This window comes from Ranitomeya imitator, chromosome 1, assembly GCF_032444005.1.
Source record: "Ranitomeya imitator isolate aRanImi1 chromosome 1, aRanImi1.pri, whole genome shotgun sequence".
NCBI classification, from domain to species: domain Eukaryota; kingdom Metazoa; phylum Chordata; class Amphibia; order Anura; family Dendrobatidae; genus Ranitomeya; species Ranitomeya imitator.
In genome coordinates, this window is record NC_091282.1 from 597,901,292 (window position 1) to 597,918,416 (window position 17,125).

Genomic DNA, 17,125 nt, shown 5'->3' on the forward strand with positions numbered 1-17,125 from the left:
TTGGCCCATTCCTCCATGCAGATCTCCTCTAGAGCAGTGATGTTTTTTGCTTTTTGCTTGGCAACACGGACTTTCAACTCCCTCCAAAGGTTTTCCAAAGGGTTGAGATCTGGAGACTGGCTAGGCCACTCCAGGACCTTGAAATGCTTCTTACGAAGCCACTCCTTCGTTGCCCTGGCAGTGTGCTTTGGATCATTGTCATGTTGAAAGACCCAGCCACGTTTCATCTTCAATGCCCTTGCTGATGGAAGGAGGTTTGACTCAAAATCTCACGATACATGGCCCCATTCATTCTTTCATGTACCCGGATCAGTCGTCCAGGCCCCTTTGCAGGAAAACAGCCCCAAAGCATGATGTTTCCACCACCATGCTTTACAGTAGGTATGGTGTTTGGTGGATGCAACTCAGTATTCTTTTTCCTCCAAACACGACAAGTTGTGTTTCTACCAAACAGTTCCAGTTTGGTTTCATCAGACCATAGGACATTCTCCCAAAACTCCTCTGGATCATCCAAATGCTCTCTAGCAAACTTCAGACGGGCCCGGACATGTACTGGCTTAAGCAGTGGGACACGTCTGGCACTGCAGGATCTGAGTCCATGGTGGCGTAGTGTGTTACTTATGGTAGGCCTTGTTACATTGGTCCCAGCTCTCTGCAGTTCATTCACTAGGTCCCCCCGGGTGGTTCTGGGATTTTTGCTCACCGTTCTTGTGATCATTCTGACCCCACGGGGTGGGATTTTTCGTGGAGCCCCAGATCGAGGGAGATTATCAGTGGTCTTGCATGTTTTCCATTTTCTAATTATTGCTCCCACTGTTGATTTCTTCACTCCAAGCTGGTTGGCTATTGCAGATTCAGTCTTCCCAGACTGGTGCAGGGCTACAATTTTGTTTCTGGTGTCCTTTGACAGCTCTTTGGTCTTCACCATAGTGGAGTTTGGAGTCAGACTGTTTGAGGGTGTGCACAGGTGTCTTTTTATACTGATAACAAGTTTAAACAGGTGCCATTACTACAGGTAATGAGTGGAGGAAAGAGGAGACTCTTAAAGAAGAAGTTACAGGTCTGTGAGAGCCAGAAATCTTGATTGTTTGTTTCTGACCAAATACTTATTTTCCACCATAATATGCAAATAAAATGATAAAAAAACAGACAATGTGATTTTCTGGATTTTTTTTTCTCAGTTTGTCTCCCATAGTTGAGGTCTACCCATGATGTAAATTACAGACGCCTCTCATCTTTTTAAGTGGTGGAACTTGCACTATTGCTGACTGACTAAATACTTTTTTGCCCCACTGTATATAGAGAGACAGTATATATGTTATTTTTTTTAACACATGGATCCCTTGTATAGCGGTATGTCGGTTTTGCAAGCCTGCGCTAAAAACACGCATTACGGCTGCCATACGGATTACATACGGAGGATGCGATGCGCAAAAAACGGTGACACACCCTGCCTATGGAGGAGCTACGGACTACTATTTTCGGGACTTTTCAGCATATTACGGCCGTAATATACGGACCATATTTTCATACCCTGTGTGTGACGCCGGCCTAATGGTGTCAACCCAAGGCTGTCTGTAGTTTACTGAGCACAATCCCGCTGACAGGTTCCCTTAAGTGCAGAAAAATTCAAAGTTCAAAACTTGCAAATTTTTCAAAATATCACATTTCCAAATTTTTCATAAATAAACGCAGATCATATCGACTTTAAATTTAAAACGAATATAAAGTACAATATGTCACAAGAAAAAAATCTCAGAATTACTGGGTAGAGTTGAAGCGTTCCACAGTTATTATACCACAAAGTGACACTGGTCAGTATTGAAAAACTTGGTCTGGTCAGGAAGGTTCAAACAGGCTTCAGCAGTAAGGGTTAAAGCTACTGAAGTTGAATGATTTACAAAGCGTGGTTACCTTTTGTGAGATAAAGACATTCAAGGTAAGCTTTTTTTGTACAAATAAAAGTCACAACACTTTTTTTCTTTAAAATAAGATTTTATTAGAAATCTCACTGTCGTATTCCATAAGACAAGAGAAAACAAACTGGAACTGAAATGGACGGTATGAACCACGTAGGGATGATTATTATGATCGGAATTGGTTAGATAGGTTTCACATAGGTGAAAAGAGCAAAGTCTCGAGTACTGGATGTGATGAGCTGCAGCAGTACTAAGGGGATGTTATCATGATGCTGACTGCTAGAGGACGTACAACTAGGTGGAAATTTGGATTTTCACACCACACAATACTAAACATCCAGGATGACTTTTGAATGAAACAACTTTACAAAGAAGTTACAAATATAACCAACAGTTTTCCTCCTGTTCTGTTTTTTTTTTTAAAGTTTAGTTATTCTTTACTTTTTGATCAGCTTTTGTAAAGTTATGAATCTTTGTAAGACACTTAAATTTTGCTTTCTAGCGTGTGAACTTCTCTGCTGTCCTCCCTGAAGAACTATGAGTACGAGGGGAAAAAAGCTCATTAAAGAATACAAAGTTTCCTATGTACTCCTGATGAAGCTATAAGCGAAACGCATGTTGGGATACTGAGTGGTTTTGGCTGAATTTGGTCCATTTACTATGGCTCGTGGCAGGTACTGGTATTCTGACATGGCTGCATGTGATGGTAGAAACATTCTTTGAGGGGTTCTCTCTAATCTCATGGAATTTTTTTAATAATATTTACTATATTATCTATTTTTGCAATCACGGGTATAAATTTAGCGTTCTTTATCCGGTTTATATACTTGCCCTACTGTTTGATTGCTATTGCATAATCTGATTACATGATGTGATTTGCCACTGACCACACTGCCCTTTTTTCTTGGGTGTTTTTAACCTTTTTCTTCAGGTCGTTGTGTTTATATATACAGCTCTGGCAAAAATTAAGAGACCACCACATCAAAGCCCTGTCATGGGCAGCCCAATCTCCAGACCTGAACTCCATTGAAAACCTCTGGAATGTAATCAAGAGGAAGGTGGATAGTCACAAGCCATCAAACAAAGAAGAACTGCTTACATTTTTGCACCAGAAGCAGTGTGAAAGACTGGTGGAAAACATGCCAAGACGCATGAAAGCTGTGATTAAAAATCATGGTTATTCCACAAAATATTGATTTCTGAACTCTTCCTGAGTTAAAACATTAGTATTGCTGTTTATAGATGATTACTAAATGAACTTAATTTATTTGCATTATTTGAAGTCTGAAAGCACTGGGCTTTTGTTTTTTTTTATTTTGACCATTTCTCTTGTTCAGAAAAAAAGTACAAAACCTATTGCTTGGAAATTCGGAAACATGTTATCAGAAGTTTATAGAATAAAAGAACAATTTACATTTTACTCAAAAATATACCTATAAAGAGAAAAATCAGACAAACTGAACATTTTGCAGTGGTCTCTTAATTTTTGCCAGAGCTGTATATGTTAAAAAGATATTTTCATATATGGATTGTTCAGTATTTATTTCTATTTAAGGAGTAATTTATAGGTATAATGGGTACTCAAAGTTTTTCTATTTTTGGTAAAATAATAGTATGGGTCTTTGGTTACAAATCGCCTATGAAGACGTCATGAACTGTGCAGATAAACCAGCACTTCAGGATGGTGTTAGATTGGAGACAAACAAGATAAGGTAATGGAGTATAATACAAAGATTCAGAACTTTACAAAGGCTGATCAGAAAACTTTCCTCCCAAATGGCTACCACTATACTGGCTACCATTCTCACAGTGGGCGATGATCACTGAGTGGAGAAAGGCAAACACCTTCTCGATCGCCTCCTAGTCAGTGACCGCCAACATGTACCAATAGCAGAAACCAGTGTCACAGCCACCTCTGGGCTCATTATGGTGTCACATGTCCAGTTGCAAGTAAAATACTTTAAAATAAAAAAACACTATTTTTACAACTATAAAGAAAATTGAAAACAAAAATTAAAACTTTAACTTAACAACAAACCCCATTTAATTTGATTAAGTAAAATTTGTAAATTAAAAAAATTATATATCAGGTGGTATGTATTAATACTGTCTAATTCTTAAATGGTGCACACTTAGACAATATTTATCAGGGCAGTTCATGCACTTTGATAAACTTGGCCTATTTTTACACTACTGGTTAGTTGATATACCAGGTTTTGCTGCACAATGGCACAATTATGCCAAGCCCTTTTTTCAGTGAGGCCACAGCCCCATTCTCCATGCCACACCCCCTTGTCAATCAAGGACCATAAAGTCTCTAAAATAAACGATAAAGTCAAGAAAAACAGTTTCGGGGGAGCAGGCTCGACCAGAATTCTGGCACGTAAAGCACAATAAAGATTGTGTACGGATATGGTGTACATTAGAAAGTCTGCGGAATCTTGATTTTTTTGTATATGTTTATTGGGTTTTTAAAACCCAATTTACATTGTTTTGTGCTGCAATTTGCATTTCCATTGTGGAATCCACACCACAAATCTAGAGCATCTGAATCCACAGGCAACCAATCTACAAGCAGGAATGTATCATGGTTAAAAGGCGACGTCCAAAACGCAATGAGAGTCTGCAGGACAAATTACTTTACAAACTAAGCACATGTGCTCAGGGCACCCTCGGTGTGGCCAAACTGTTCGGTGCACCATCCCATCAATCTCTGCCTACTCTTCACTGAATGATGGCTCTGGCTTTACCGGAGCCAAAGAAGGACGTAGATAAATGTAAAGCCAGTTGGTAGTAAGGTGCTCCAGTACTTGTCCATGCCAAAAAGGTGCACCAAGTGGTTATGCCTATTTTGAACAGTCACTTTCTGCCAGCGGACTCCAGAAGTGGCACCAGTTGTCCTAGTGCTGTGTCGATCACTGTGATTAATTTCCACTAGCTCAGCCTGGACAACCCCCTTTATGCCGTCTTATCTTGGGGCATCTAAAAAGGTTCCTCCCAATAAGGCAAGTTATCCCCGATCCTCTACATAGGGAATAAGCAGGTGATCAAGGAGGGCTGTAGAGCTGCAACCCCAAGAACGGGGCGCTGTAGCTCCATCCTGACTGTGTACTCTCTGCTCCATTCACTGACCATGGGACTGCCATGAAGCTGTACTCAGCAGTCCCATGCATAGACAATGGTTGAAGTGATGGTCGAATATGAGCACCCCCAGCTCCACTCAGGATGGAGCTGCAGAGTCCCCGTACACTGGGTTCCAGAGCCCCGATCTCCGGATCTTTGTGGGTTCCAGCAGTCGGATGTCCAGTAATCAGCAAGTTGTTCCCTACTCTATGGATAGGGAAAAAATAGCTTTTTGCTAATATTGTACATAGTACATGAGGACACCCAAAATTTTTGGAAAAGTTATTGCGTCTATCTAGACCTGGCACAACGATTTGTGCAATAGTCACTTTCATTTTTTGTGCGGAATGAATATAAAATACTTCTAAAACAGCAATTTCAATGACTCAATGGCAATTTTCCGTTGCTTTGTGGCTGCAAACTTGAATGGTTTTTTTTTTATTACCATTATTATTATTATTATCATTAATAAAAAGTAATAAATTAAATAAAATGTGATACAGAATGGAGAAAAATACAAGTTTATCCATGTTACTTATATTGTCGCACATTTGCTGACTACAAGGTATGAGCGGAGGCTTCTACGAGGGAAGTTTATATCGTCTACAACCATTTCATCATGAAGGACTGTGAGATACACCGCTGTGGATCGGCAGCACAGAGGAGGTCACTGCTCAACAGAGTCCAGCTCCTTATTTTCACCTTCTATCGATGGAGACTCGCCAGGTATTAAACACTGCACCTCCTCGGCACTTATTGCCACCTTCTCAGGCTGCAGCCACCTCTTCAAATGTTCTAGCTTGCTGAAGATGTGAGAATTAAAGAACAAGAAAAAAAAAAGAAAATCAATAGGTGTTAAAAGTTACAAATGAGAAACGGAACCCCGGCTAAACGGGGGTAATGAGCTGGGACTCACACACAGCGGGTGCGAAGGGTTTAGATTAGATGAATTGCAGAATAATATCTTGCCAGGATAGCCAGTATTGGGTCCGGCTTTATATCCACAGGACATTTAGTTGAAACCAGAAGTTTCCATCCACTATATAAAAAGACACATCTGCATCTTTTTGTCAATATCTGACATGAAATCAAAATAAACCTTTCCCGTTTTAGGACAATTAGGATTACCGTAATTATTATTTACCAAATGCCAGAATAATGAAAGACAGATAACGTTTTAAGGTATTTTATTACTGCAAAGTCAAAAGTTTACATACACTAAGATTACTATGCTTTTAACCAATCTGGGCTGCCCTTATGATGAGGTCATGTGTTTGGAAGCTTCTGAAAGGTTTTTTGACAACATCTGAGTTAGAGACACTCCCGTGGATGTATTTTAGTGCACACGAGAAACACACCGCTTCTTTGTGTAGCATCATGGGAAAGTCTCAAGAAACCAGCAAGAGAATTGCCGACTTGCACAAGTCTGGCTCATCCTTGGGTACAATTTCAAGATACCAGAAGGTGCCTCGTTCATCTGTACAAACAATTATACACAAGTACAAACAAGATGGGAATGTCCTGCAATCATACCGCTCATGAAGGAGAAGGGTTCTGTGTCCCAGAGATGAATGTGCTTTGGTCCGACATGTGCATATCAACGCAAAGACAAAAGCAAAAAACCTTGTGAAGATGATGGCGGCAACTGGTAAGATTGTGTCAATATACAGAGTGAAACGAGTACTGTATCAACATGAGCTGAAAGGCCTCTCTGCCAGGAAGAAGCCATTACTTCAAAAGAAAGATAAAGCCAGATTAATGTTTGCAAATACACACAGGAACAAAGACCTTAATTTTTGTAGACATGTCCTGTGGCCTGATGAAACTAAAATTGAACTTTTTTGGCATATTGACCATCATTACGTTTGGAGGAAAAAGGGAGAAGCTTGGAAGCCTAAGAACACCATCCTTACTTTGAAATATGGAGGTGGCAGCATTTCTGGATTTCTGCAGGAGAGACTGGTGCACTTCACAAATAGATGGCATCATGAGAAAAGAAGATTATGTGGCAATACCGAAGCAACATCTTAAGACATCAGCCAGGAAGTTAAAGCTTGGGTGGAAATGGGTCTTCCAAATGGACAATGACATGAAGCATACTGCCAAAATGGTAACAAAGTGGCTTAAGGATAACAAAGTCAATGTTTTGTAGTGGCCATCACAAAAGCCCTGATCTCAATCCTATTGAAAAGTTATAGGCAAAGCTGAAAAGGCCGGTGCAAGCAAGGCGACCTACAAACCTGGATCAGTTACACCAGTTTTGTCAGGAGGAATGGGCCCAAATTCTGACCAACTATTGTGAGAAGCTTGTAGAAGGATATCCCAAACGTGTGACCCAAGTCATTCAGTTTATGGGCAATGGTACCAAATACTAATGAAATGTACAGGTCCTTCTCAAAAAATTAGCATATAGTGTTAAATTTCATTATTTACCATAATGTAATGATTACAATTAAACTTTCATATATTATAGATTCATTATCCACCAACTGAAATTTGTCAGGTCTTTTATTGTTTTAATACTGATGATTTTGGCATACAACTCCTGATAACCCAAAAAACCTGTCTCAATAAATTAGCATATCAAGAAAAGGTTCTCTAAACGACCTATTACCCTAATCTTCTGAATCAACTAATTAACTCTAAACACATGCAAAAGATACCTGAGGCTTTTATAAACTCCCTGCCTGGTTCATTACTCAAAACCCCCATCATGGGTAAGACTAGCGACCTGACAGATGTCAAGAAGGCCATCATTGACACCCTCAAGCAAGAGGGTAAGACCCAGAAAGAAATTTCTCAACAAATAGGCTGTTCCCAGAGTGCTGTATCAAGGCACCTCAATGGTAAGTCTGTTGGAAGGAAACAATGTGGCAGAAAACGCTGTACAACGAGAAGAGGAGACCGGACCCTGAGGAAGATTGTGGAGAAGGACCGATTCCAGACCTTGGGGAACCTGAGGAAGCAGTGGACTGAGTCTGGTGTGGAAACATCCAGAGCCACCGTGCACAGGCGTGTGCAGGAAATGGGCTACAGGTGCCGCATTCCCCAGGTAAAGCCACTTTTGAGCTACAGAGAAGCAGCACTGGACTGTTGCTAAGTGGTCCCAAGTACTTTTTTCTGATGAAAGCAAATTTTGCATGTCATTCGGAAATCAAGGTGCCAGAGTCTGGAGGAAGACTGGGGAGAAGGAAATGCCAAAATGCCTGAAGTCCAGTGTCAAGTACCCACAGTCAGTGATGGTGTGGGGTGCCATGTCAGCTGCTGGTGTTGGTCCACTGTGTTTCATCAAGGGCAGGGTCAATGCAGCTAGCTATCAGGAGATTTTGGAGCACTTCATGCTTCCATCGGCTGAAATGCTTTATGGAGATGAAGATTTCATTTTTCAGCACGACCTGGCACCTGCTCACAGTGCCAAAACCACTGGTAAATGGTTTACTGACCATGGTATTACTGTGCTCAATTGGCCTGCCAACTCTCCTGACCTGAACCCCATAGAGAATCTGTGGGATATTGTGAAGAGAAAGTTGAGAGACGCAAGACCCAACACTCTGGATGAGCTTAAGGCCGCTATTGAAGCATCCTGGGCCTCCATAACATCTCAGCAGTGTCACAGGCTGATTGCCTCCATGCCACGCCGCATTGAAGCAGTAATTTCTGCCAAAGGATTCCCGACCAAGTATTGAGTGCATAACTGAACATTATTATTTGTTGTTTTTTTTGTTTGTTATTAAAAAACACTTTTATTTGATTGGATGGGTGAAATATGCTAATTTATTGAGACAGGTTTTTTGGGTTATCAGGAGTTGTATGCCAAAATCATCAGTATTAAAACAATAAAAGACCTGACAAATTTCAGTTGGTGGATAATGAATCTATAATATATGAAAGTTTAATTGTAATCATTACATTATGGTAAATAATGAAATTTAACACTATATGCTAATTTTTTGAGAAGGACCTGTATGTAGACTTTTGACTGCGGTAAGTAATAAAAATGCCTTAAAACATTCTTTTTCTCTCATTATTCTGGCATTTGTCAAATAATAATTATGGTAATCCTAACTGACCTAAAACGGAAAAGGTTTATTCTGATTTCATGGGAGATATTGCGAAAAACATCCATATGTGTCTTTATATATATAGAGAATGTAAACTTCTGGTTTCAACTGTACAGTCTGAGTTTCAATACATTTTTTTCGGAGTTACAGTGGAATGGCAGCCCGATCATAGTCACAGTTCCTACAGGCCTTCTACACATGACCGATCCCTGGATTTTTTAAATTAGAACTTCCTGAAATTGTTGTTGCTTTACCTATTCTGGAACAGTTTAGTTTTTTGTCCTGTGCCCTGTGGGCGTTTGCTTTTTTTCTCCTCTGAGGTTGACCAATCAGAACACAGCCCCGCCCACAGAGGCGTTCTGTGGTACACGCATAGTTGGTCAAAGGGAAATTCTGCACCCAACACACCCCTAAGCCTAATCCCAACCCTAACCACACCCCTAACCCTGACACACCCCTAACCCAACCGTAAACTTAATCCAAACCCTAACCCCAACTCTAGCCCCAACCCTAACTTTAGCCCCAGCCCTAACGGGAAAATGGAAATAAATACATTTTTTTATTTTATTATATTTCCTTAACGCCTTCCCGACCTTTGACGCCACGTAGGCGTCATGAAAGTCGGTGCCAATCCGACCCATGACGCCTATGTGGCGTCATGGAAAGATCGCGTCCCTGCAGATGGGGTGAAAGGGTTAACTCCCATTTCACCCGATCTGCAGGGACAGGGGGAGTGGTAGTTTAGCCCAGGGGGGGTGGCTTCACCCCCCCGTGGCTACGATCGCTCTGATTGGCTGTTGAAAGTGAAACTGCCAATCAGAGCGATTTGTAATATTTCACCTATTATAACTGGTGAAATATTACAATCCAGCCATGGGCGATGCTGCAATATCATCGGCCATGGCTGGAAACACTAATGTGCCCCCACCCCACCCCACCGATCGCCCCCCCAAGCCACCGATCTGTCCGTCCTGTGCTCCGCTCCCCCCGTGCTCCGCTCCCCCCGTGCTCTTGTCCGCTCCCCCCGTGCTCCAATCACCCTCCCCGTGCTCCAATCACCCCCCCTGCACTCCGATCCACCCCCCCACGATCTCCGTTCCACCCCCCCGTGCTCCGTTCCACCCCCCCGTGCTCCGTTCCACCCCTCCCGCGCTCCGATCCACCCCCCCATGCTCCGATTCCCCCCCCCCCCCGTGCTCCCCCCTCCCCATTATACTTACCGATCCTGCCGGGGTCCGTCCGTCTTCTCCCTGGGCGCCGCCATCTTCCAAAATGGCGGGCGCATGCGCAGTGCGCCCGCCGAATCTGCCGGCTGGCAGATTCTCCAAAGTGCATTTTGATCACTGAGATATAATCTATCTCAGTGATCAAAATAAAAAAAATAATAAATACCCCCCCCCCCCCTTTGTCACCCCCATAGGTAGGGACAATAAAAAAATAAAGAAAATTTTTTTTCCCCACTAATGCTAGAATAGGGTTAGGGGTAGGGTTAGGGCTAGGGTTAGGGCTAGGGGTAGGGTTAGGGGTAGGGTTAGGGGTAGGGTTAGGGGTAGGGCTAGGGTTAGGGTTAGGGCTAGGGTTAGGGCTTCGGTATGTGCACACGTATTCTGGTCCTCTGCGGATTTTTCCGCTGCGGATTTGATAAATCCGCAGTGCTAAACCGCTGCGGATTTATGGCGGATTTACCGCGTTTTTTCTGCGCATTTCACTGCGGTTTTACAACTGCGATTTTCTATTTAAGCAGTTGTAAAACCGCTGCGGAATCCGCACAAAGAAGTGACATGCTGCGGAATGTAAACCGCTGCGTTTCCGTGCAGTTTTTCTGCAGCATGTGTACAGCGATTTTTGTTTCCCATAGGTTTACATTGAACTGTAAACTCATGGGAAACTGCTGCGGATCCGCAGCGTTTACCACAGCGTGTGCACATACCTTTAGAATTAGGCTATGTGCACACGGTGCGGATTTGGCTGCGGATCCGCAGCGGATTAGCCGCTGCGGATTCGCAGCAGTGTTCCATCAGGTTTACAGTACCATGTAAACCAATGGAAAACCAAATCCGCTGTGCCCATGGTGCGGAAAATACAGCGCGGAAACGCTGCGTTGTATTTTCCGCAGCATGTCAATTCTTTGTGCGGATTCCGCAGCGTTTTACACCTGTTCCTCAATAGGAATCCGCAGGTGAAATCCGCACAAAAAACACTGGAAATCCGCGGAAAATCCGCAGGTAAAACGCAGCGCCTTTTACCCGCGGATTTTTCAAAAATGATGCTGAAAAATCTCACACGAATCCGCAACGTGGGCACATAGCCTTAGGGTTAGGGTTGGAATTAGGGTTGTGGTTAGGGTTGTGATTAGGGTTATGGCTACAGTTGGGATTAGGGTTAGGGGTGTGGGGGGGTTAGTGTTGGAGGTAGAATTGAGGGGTTACCACTGTTTAGGCACATCAGGGGTCTCCAAACGCAACATGGCGCCACCATTGATTCCAGCCAATCTTGTATTCAAAAAGTCAAATGGTGCTCCCTCACTTCCGAGCCCCGACGTGTGCCCAAACAGTGGTTTACCCCCACATATGGGGTACCAGCATACTCAGGACAAACTGCGCAACAATTACTGGGTCCAACTTCTCCTGTTACCCTTGTGAAAATAAAAAAATGCTTGCTAAAACATCATTTTTGAGGAAAGAAAAATGATTTTTTATTTTCACGGCTCTGCGTTGTAAACGTCTGTGAAGCACTTGGGAGTTTAAAGTGCTCACCACATATCTAAATAAGTTCCTTGGGGGGTCTAGTTTCTAAAATGGGGTCACTTGTGGGGGGTTTCTACTGTTTAGGCACACCAGGGGCTCTGCAAACGCAACGTGACGCCCGCAGACCATTCCATCAATGTCTGCATTTCAAAAGTCACTACTTCCCTTCTGAGCCCCGACGTGTGCCCAAACAGTGGTTTACCTCCACACATGGGGTATCAGCGTACTCAGGAGAAACTGGACAACAAATTTTGGGGTCCAATTTCTCCTGTAACCCTTGGGAAAATAAAAAATTCTGGGCTAAATAATTATTTTTGAGGAAAGAAAACGTATTTATTATTTTCACGGCTCTGCATTATAAACTTCTATGAAGCACTTGGGGGTTCAAAGTGCTCACCACACATCTAGATAAGTTCCTTTCGGGGTCTAGTTTCCAAAATGGGGTCACTTGTGGGGGGTTTCTACTGTTAAGCCACATCAGGGGCTCTGCAAACGCAACGTGACACCCACAGAGCATTCCATCAAAGTCTGCATTTCAAAGCGTCACTACTTCACTTCCGAGCCCCGGCATGTGCCCAAACAGTGGTTTACCCCCACATATGGGGTATCAGCGTACTCAGGAGAAACTGGACAACAACTTTTGGGGTCAAATTTCTCCTGTTACCCTTGGGAAAATAAAAAATTGCAGGCTAAAAGATCATTTTTCAGAAAATAATTTTTTTTTTATTTTCATGGCTCTGCGTTATAAACTTCTGTGAAGCACTTGGGGGTTCAAAGTCCTCACCACACATCTAGATTAGTTCCTTTGGGGGTCTAGTTTCCAAAATGGGGTCATTTCTGGGGGATCTCCAATGTTTAGGCACACAGGGACTCTCCAAACGTGACATGGTGTCCGCTAATGATTGGAGCTAATTTTCCATTTAAAAAGCCAAATGGCGTGCCTTCCCTTCCGTGCCCTGCCGAGTGCCCAAACAGTGGTTTACCCCCACATATGAGGTATCGGCGTACTCGGGAGAAATTGCCCAACAAATTTTATGATCCATTTTATCCTATTGCCCATGTGAAAATGAAAAAATTGAGGCGAAAATAATTTTTTTGTGAAAAAAAAGTACTTTTTCATTTTTACAGATCAATTTGTGAAGCACCTGAGGGTTTAAAGTGCTCACTAGGCATCTAGATAAGTTCCTTGGGGCGTCTACTTTCCAAAATGGGGTCACTTGTGGGGGAGCTCCAATTTTTAGGCACACGGGGGCTCTCCAAACGTGACATGGTGTCCGCTAAAGAGTGGAGCCAATTTTTCATTCAAAAAGTCAAATGGCGCTCCTTACCTTCCAAGCTCTGCCGTGCACCCAAACAGTGGTTTACCCCCACATATGAGGTATCAGCGTACTCAGGACAAATTGGACAACAACTTTCGTGGTTTAGTTTCTCCTTTTACCATTGGGAAAATAAAAAAATTGTTGCTAAAAGATAATTTTTGTGACTAAAAAGTTAAATGTTCATTTTTTCCTTCCATGTTGCTTCTGCTGCTGTGAAGCACCTGAAGGGTTAATAAACTTCTTGAATGTGGTTTTGAGTACCTTGAGGGGTGCAGTTTTTAGAATGGTGTCACTTTTGGGTATTTTCAGCCATATAGACCCCTCAAACTGACTTCAAATGTGAGGTGGTCCCTAAAAAAAATGGTTTTGTAAATTTCGTTGTAAAAATGAGAAATCGCTGGTCAAATTTTAACCCTTATAACTTCCTAGCAAAAAAAATTTTGTTTCCAAAATTGTGCTGATGTAAAGTAGACATGTGGGAAATGTTATTTATTAACTATTTTGTGTCACATAACTCTCTGGTTTAACAGAATAAAAATTCAAAATGTGAAAATTGCGAAATTAAACTAACATGAAGCCCAATATGTCACGAAAAAACAATCTCAGAACCGCTAGGATCCGTTGAAGCGTTCCTGAGTTATTACCTCATAAAGGGACACTGGTCAGAATTGCAAAAAACGGCAAGGTCTTTAAGGTCAAAATAGGCTGGGACATGACGGGGTTAAGTAAGGCGGTGATAATGGGGGGGTTTGATTAACTATTTATGTCGAGTTTTTATGATTGGCAGCTGTCACACCCTAAAAGACGCTTTTTATAGCAAAAAAAAATTTTTTGCGCTACCACATTCTTAGAGCTATAATTTTTCCATATTTTGGCCCACAGAGTCATGTGAGGTCTTGTTTTTTGTGGGACAAGTTGATGTTTTTATTGGTAACATTTTCAGGCACATGACATTTTTTGATCGCTTTTTATTCTGATTTTTGTTAGGCAGAATGAACAAAAACCAGCTATTCATGAATTTCTTTTGGGGGGTGGGGCGTTTATACCGTTCCGCGTTTGGTAAAATTGATAAAGCAGTTTTATTCTTCGGGTCAGTACGATTGCAGCAATACCTCATTTATATCATTTTTTTTGTGTTTTGGTGCTTATATACAATAAAAACTATTTTATAGAAAAAATAATTATTTTTACATCGCTTTATTCTGAAGACTATAACTTTTTTTATTTTTGGCTGATGATGCTGGATGGCGGCTCATTTTTGCGCGACAAGATGACGTTTTCGGTGGTACAATGTTTATTTATATCTGTCTTTTTGATCGCGTGTTATTCCACTTTTTGTTCGGCGGTATGATGATAAAGCGTTGTTTTTTGCCTAGTTTTTTTTTTTGTTTGTTTTTACAGTGTTCACTGAAGGGGTTAACTAGTCAGATAGTTTTATAGGTTGGGTCGCGGCGATACTAAATATGTGTACTTTTATTGTTTTTTATTTACATAAAGAAATTTATTTATTGGAACAATATATATATATTTTTTTTTACACATGTATTTTTTCTTTAACTTTTTTACTTTGTCACAGTGTGGGACATTATGGTAAAGTGTCAGATCGCTGATCTGACACTTTGCACTGCACTGTGTCAGACAGGCACTGCAGGAGGCTTACCACCTCCCTGTAGGACCCGGAAGGAGCCCCGCGGCCATCTTGGATCTGGGGCCTGAAGGGAAGAGGACGGAGGAGACGCTCGGAGCAACTCGATCACATCGCGTTGCTCCGAGAGTCTCAGGGAAGCACGCAGGGAGCCCTATCCCTGCACGATGCTTCCCTATCTCATGTTTGATCTCAGTGTTCCGGGGGTTATTGTGTCAGGAGCGGTCCGTGACCGCTCCTGGCACATAGTGCCGGATGTCAGCTGTGATAGTCTTATAGCGGCAAAACGAGGTGACAGGTTCCCTTTAAGAGTTATGAATATTCACCTCTCTCCACTCCTATAGGTGTGGAGTGGAGAGAATATTCATTACCTTAATGAGCGGGGACACGTGATCGCTCGGCCGCTGGAGCTGCAGGCACTGGAACAAGATGCATAAAGGGAGCACAGGTAAAGTAAGTAGGATTTTTTTATGTTTTTATCATGGGAGCCATGCATACAAGGACAGGGATGAGGGACCATACTTACAAGAATAGGGATGAGGAGCCATTAAGACAAGGATGGGGATAAGAAGCAATGCATACAAGAATGGGGATGAGGAACCATGCAGACAAAGATGGGGATGAGGGGGCCATGCATACCAGGATAGGGATGAGGAGCCATGCATACCAGGATAGGGATGAGGAGCCATGCAGACAAAGATGGGGATAAGGAGCCATGCAGACCAGGATAGGGATGAGGAGCCATGCAGACCAGGATAGGGATGAGGAGCCATGCAGGCCAGGATAGGGATGAGGAGCCATGCAGACCAGGATAGGGATGAGGAGCCATGCAGACCAGGATAGGGATGAGGAGTAGAGTTGAGCAAATTTGTCGGGTTACTGCTTATTCGGCAAGCTATAGATCTTACAGAATAAGCTACAGCGCGAACCCGGATGCATGGAGCGCCGGCTGATCGGTGCCGCAGCTGCATGTGTCGCAGCTGTGTCACTGTCACAACAAATGCATGTAGAGCCCAAGACACAGACTCTCCATGCATATGTTGTGACAGTGACACAGCCGCCACACTTGCATCTGCAGCGCCGATCAGCCGGCACGCTCTATGTATCCGGATGGGGATGAGGGGACAACGCATAACTGGCTTATACTCGAGTCAATAAGTTTTCTCAGTTTTTCGTGGCAAAATTAAGTGCGTCTGCTAATGCACAAGTATATATGGGTACTTTCCACTGTTGTCAAAACAGAGTCAAAAGGAAGGATCACGTTAATGACGTTTTATGTGGAGATCATGCCGAACGAATGATGAGCACCAAAAGAAAACAGAATTTGGTTTACTGACCTAAAGCGGCAAAGCATACTTCAGAATCTTGTAATGGAGCCCAAGGTTTGGGAGAGTACGATGAGCTATTACTCTCGGGCATTGCACCAGGATCAGGACACAGGAAAGAGTCTGAAAAGTTGTCTGGTGGGTTTGTTTCCTGGAGGTCTGTAGAACTGGGGCAAATTTCAGCCCACATGTCCTTGCTGGATACCATATCATCAGAATCTATGCTCTCGATCATCCTCATTGGTGCGATATAGTCTACAAGACAGGGAGGGAAAAAAATATCAACTTATTAAAATAGCTTGGAGATAGTAAACAAACAAACATACATTGATTTCTGTAGACTAGCTGCTTTGATGTTTTCCTGATGCAGCACACAGAGAAGAGGAAATCCAGCTTCTCCATCTCCCTGTAGCACACAATGAGAATGAACAGCAGTATAGAAGGCTTTATACAGCACTTCTGAGCAGTGTAGCTGTGACCCCAGCTTTGGCAGAGACAAAACTAACTAGAAACAACTCTCTGCCTCCCGCTCTGCACCTCCTCTCTACCCCCTCTCTCTATAGGCTTCTCTTGCCAGCCTGTAGCTTTATTCCTCCATAAGCTGAAAGTCCTAAATTACCTTAAGTTCCCCAAACAACATAGATCACTGTCAGCCCAGTTTTGCCACCCTACCCCTATTTGCATGCTCGGTTGGTTAGGCCTGTTCTCCATATGCATTCAGTAGAAAGAGGGGAGAAAGGTGCTGCCAGATAGATGGATAAATAAATGGGTATTAAAATGGATTTTACAAATAAAATTATAAATTCAGGAGGAAGGGGGAGGACAAGTGGCTCATAAGTGGAGATAAAAGCCTTTTTCTCCAATAAGATGTCTGGCAACGTTTCCAATGCTCACTTGTACTATTGATCTATCCTGTTTCATTAACAGCAACCATATAACTAATACAATTATCATTGAAATAGTTTACATGAAAACATTTAAAGTGA

At 42.6% G+C, this 17,125-nt stretch overlaps 1 protein-coding gene across 1 annotated transcript; it reads right to left on the reverse strand.

Moving 5' to 3' along the window:
• Nucleotides 1-2,047: 2,047 nt before the first annotated feature.
• LOC138657523 (coiled-coil domain-containing protein 32-like) lies at nt 2,048-16,380 on the reverse strand. Its single transcript, XM_069745298.1, has 2 exons — nt 16,152-16,380; nt 2,048-5,897 (listed from the first exon to the last, which is right to left on the reverse strand). Exons 1-2 carry the CDS (start codon nt 16,378-16,380, stop codon nt 5,710-5,712), a joined length of 417 nt encoding a protein of 138 aa, XP_069601399.1. The 3' UTR covers nt 2,048-5,709.
• Nucleotides 16,381-17,125: the final 745 nt, after the last annotated feature.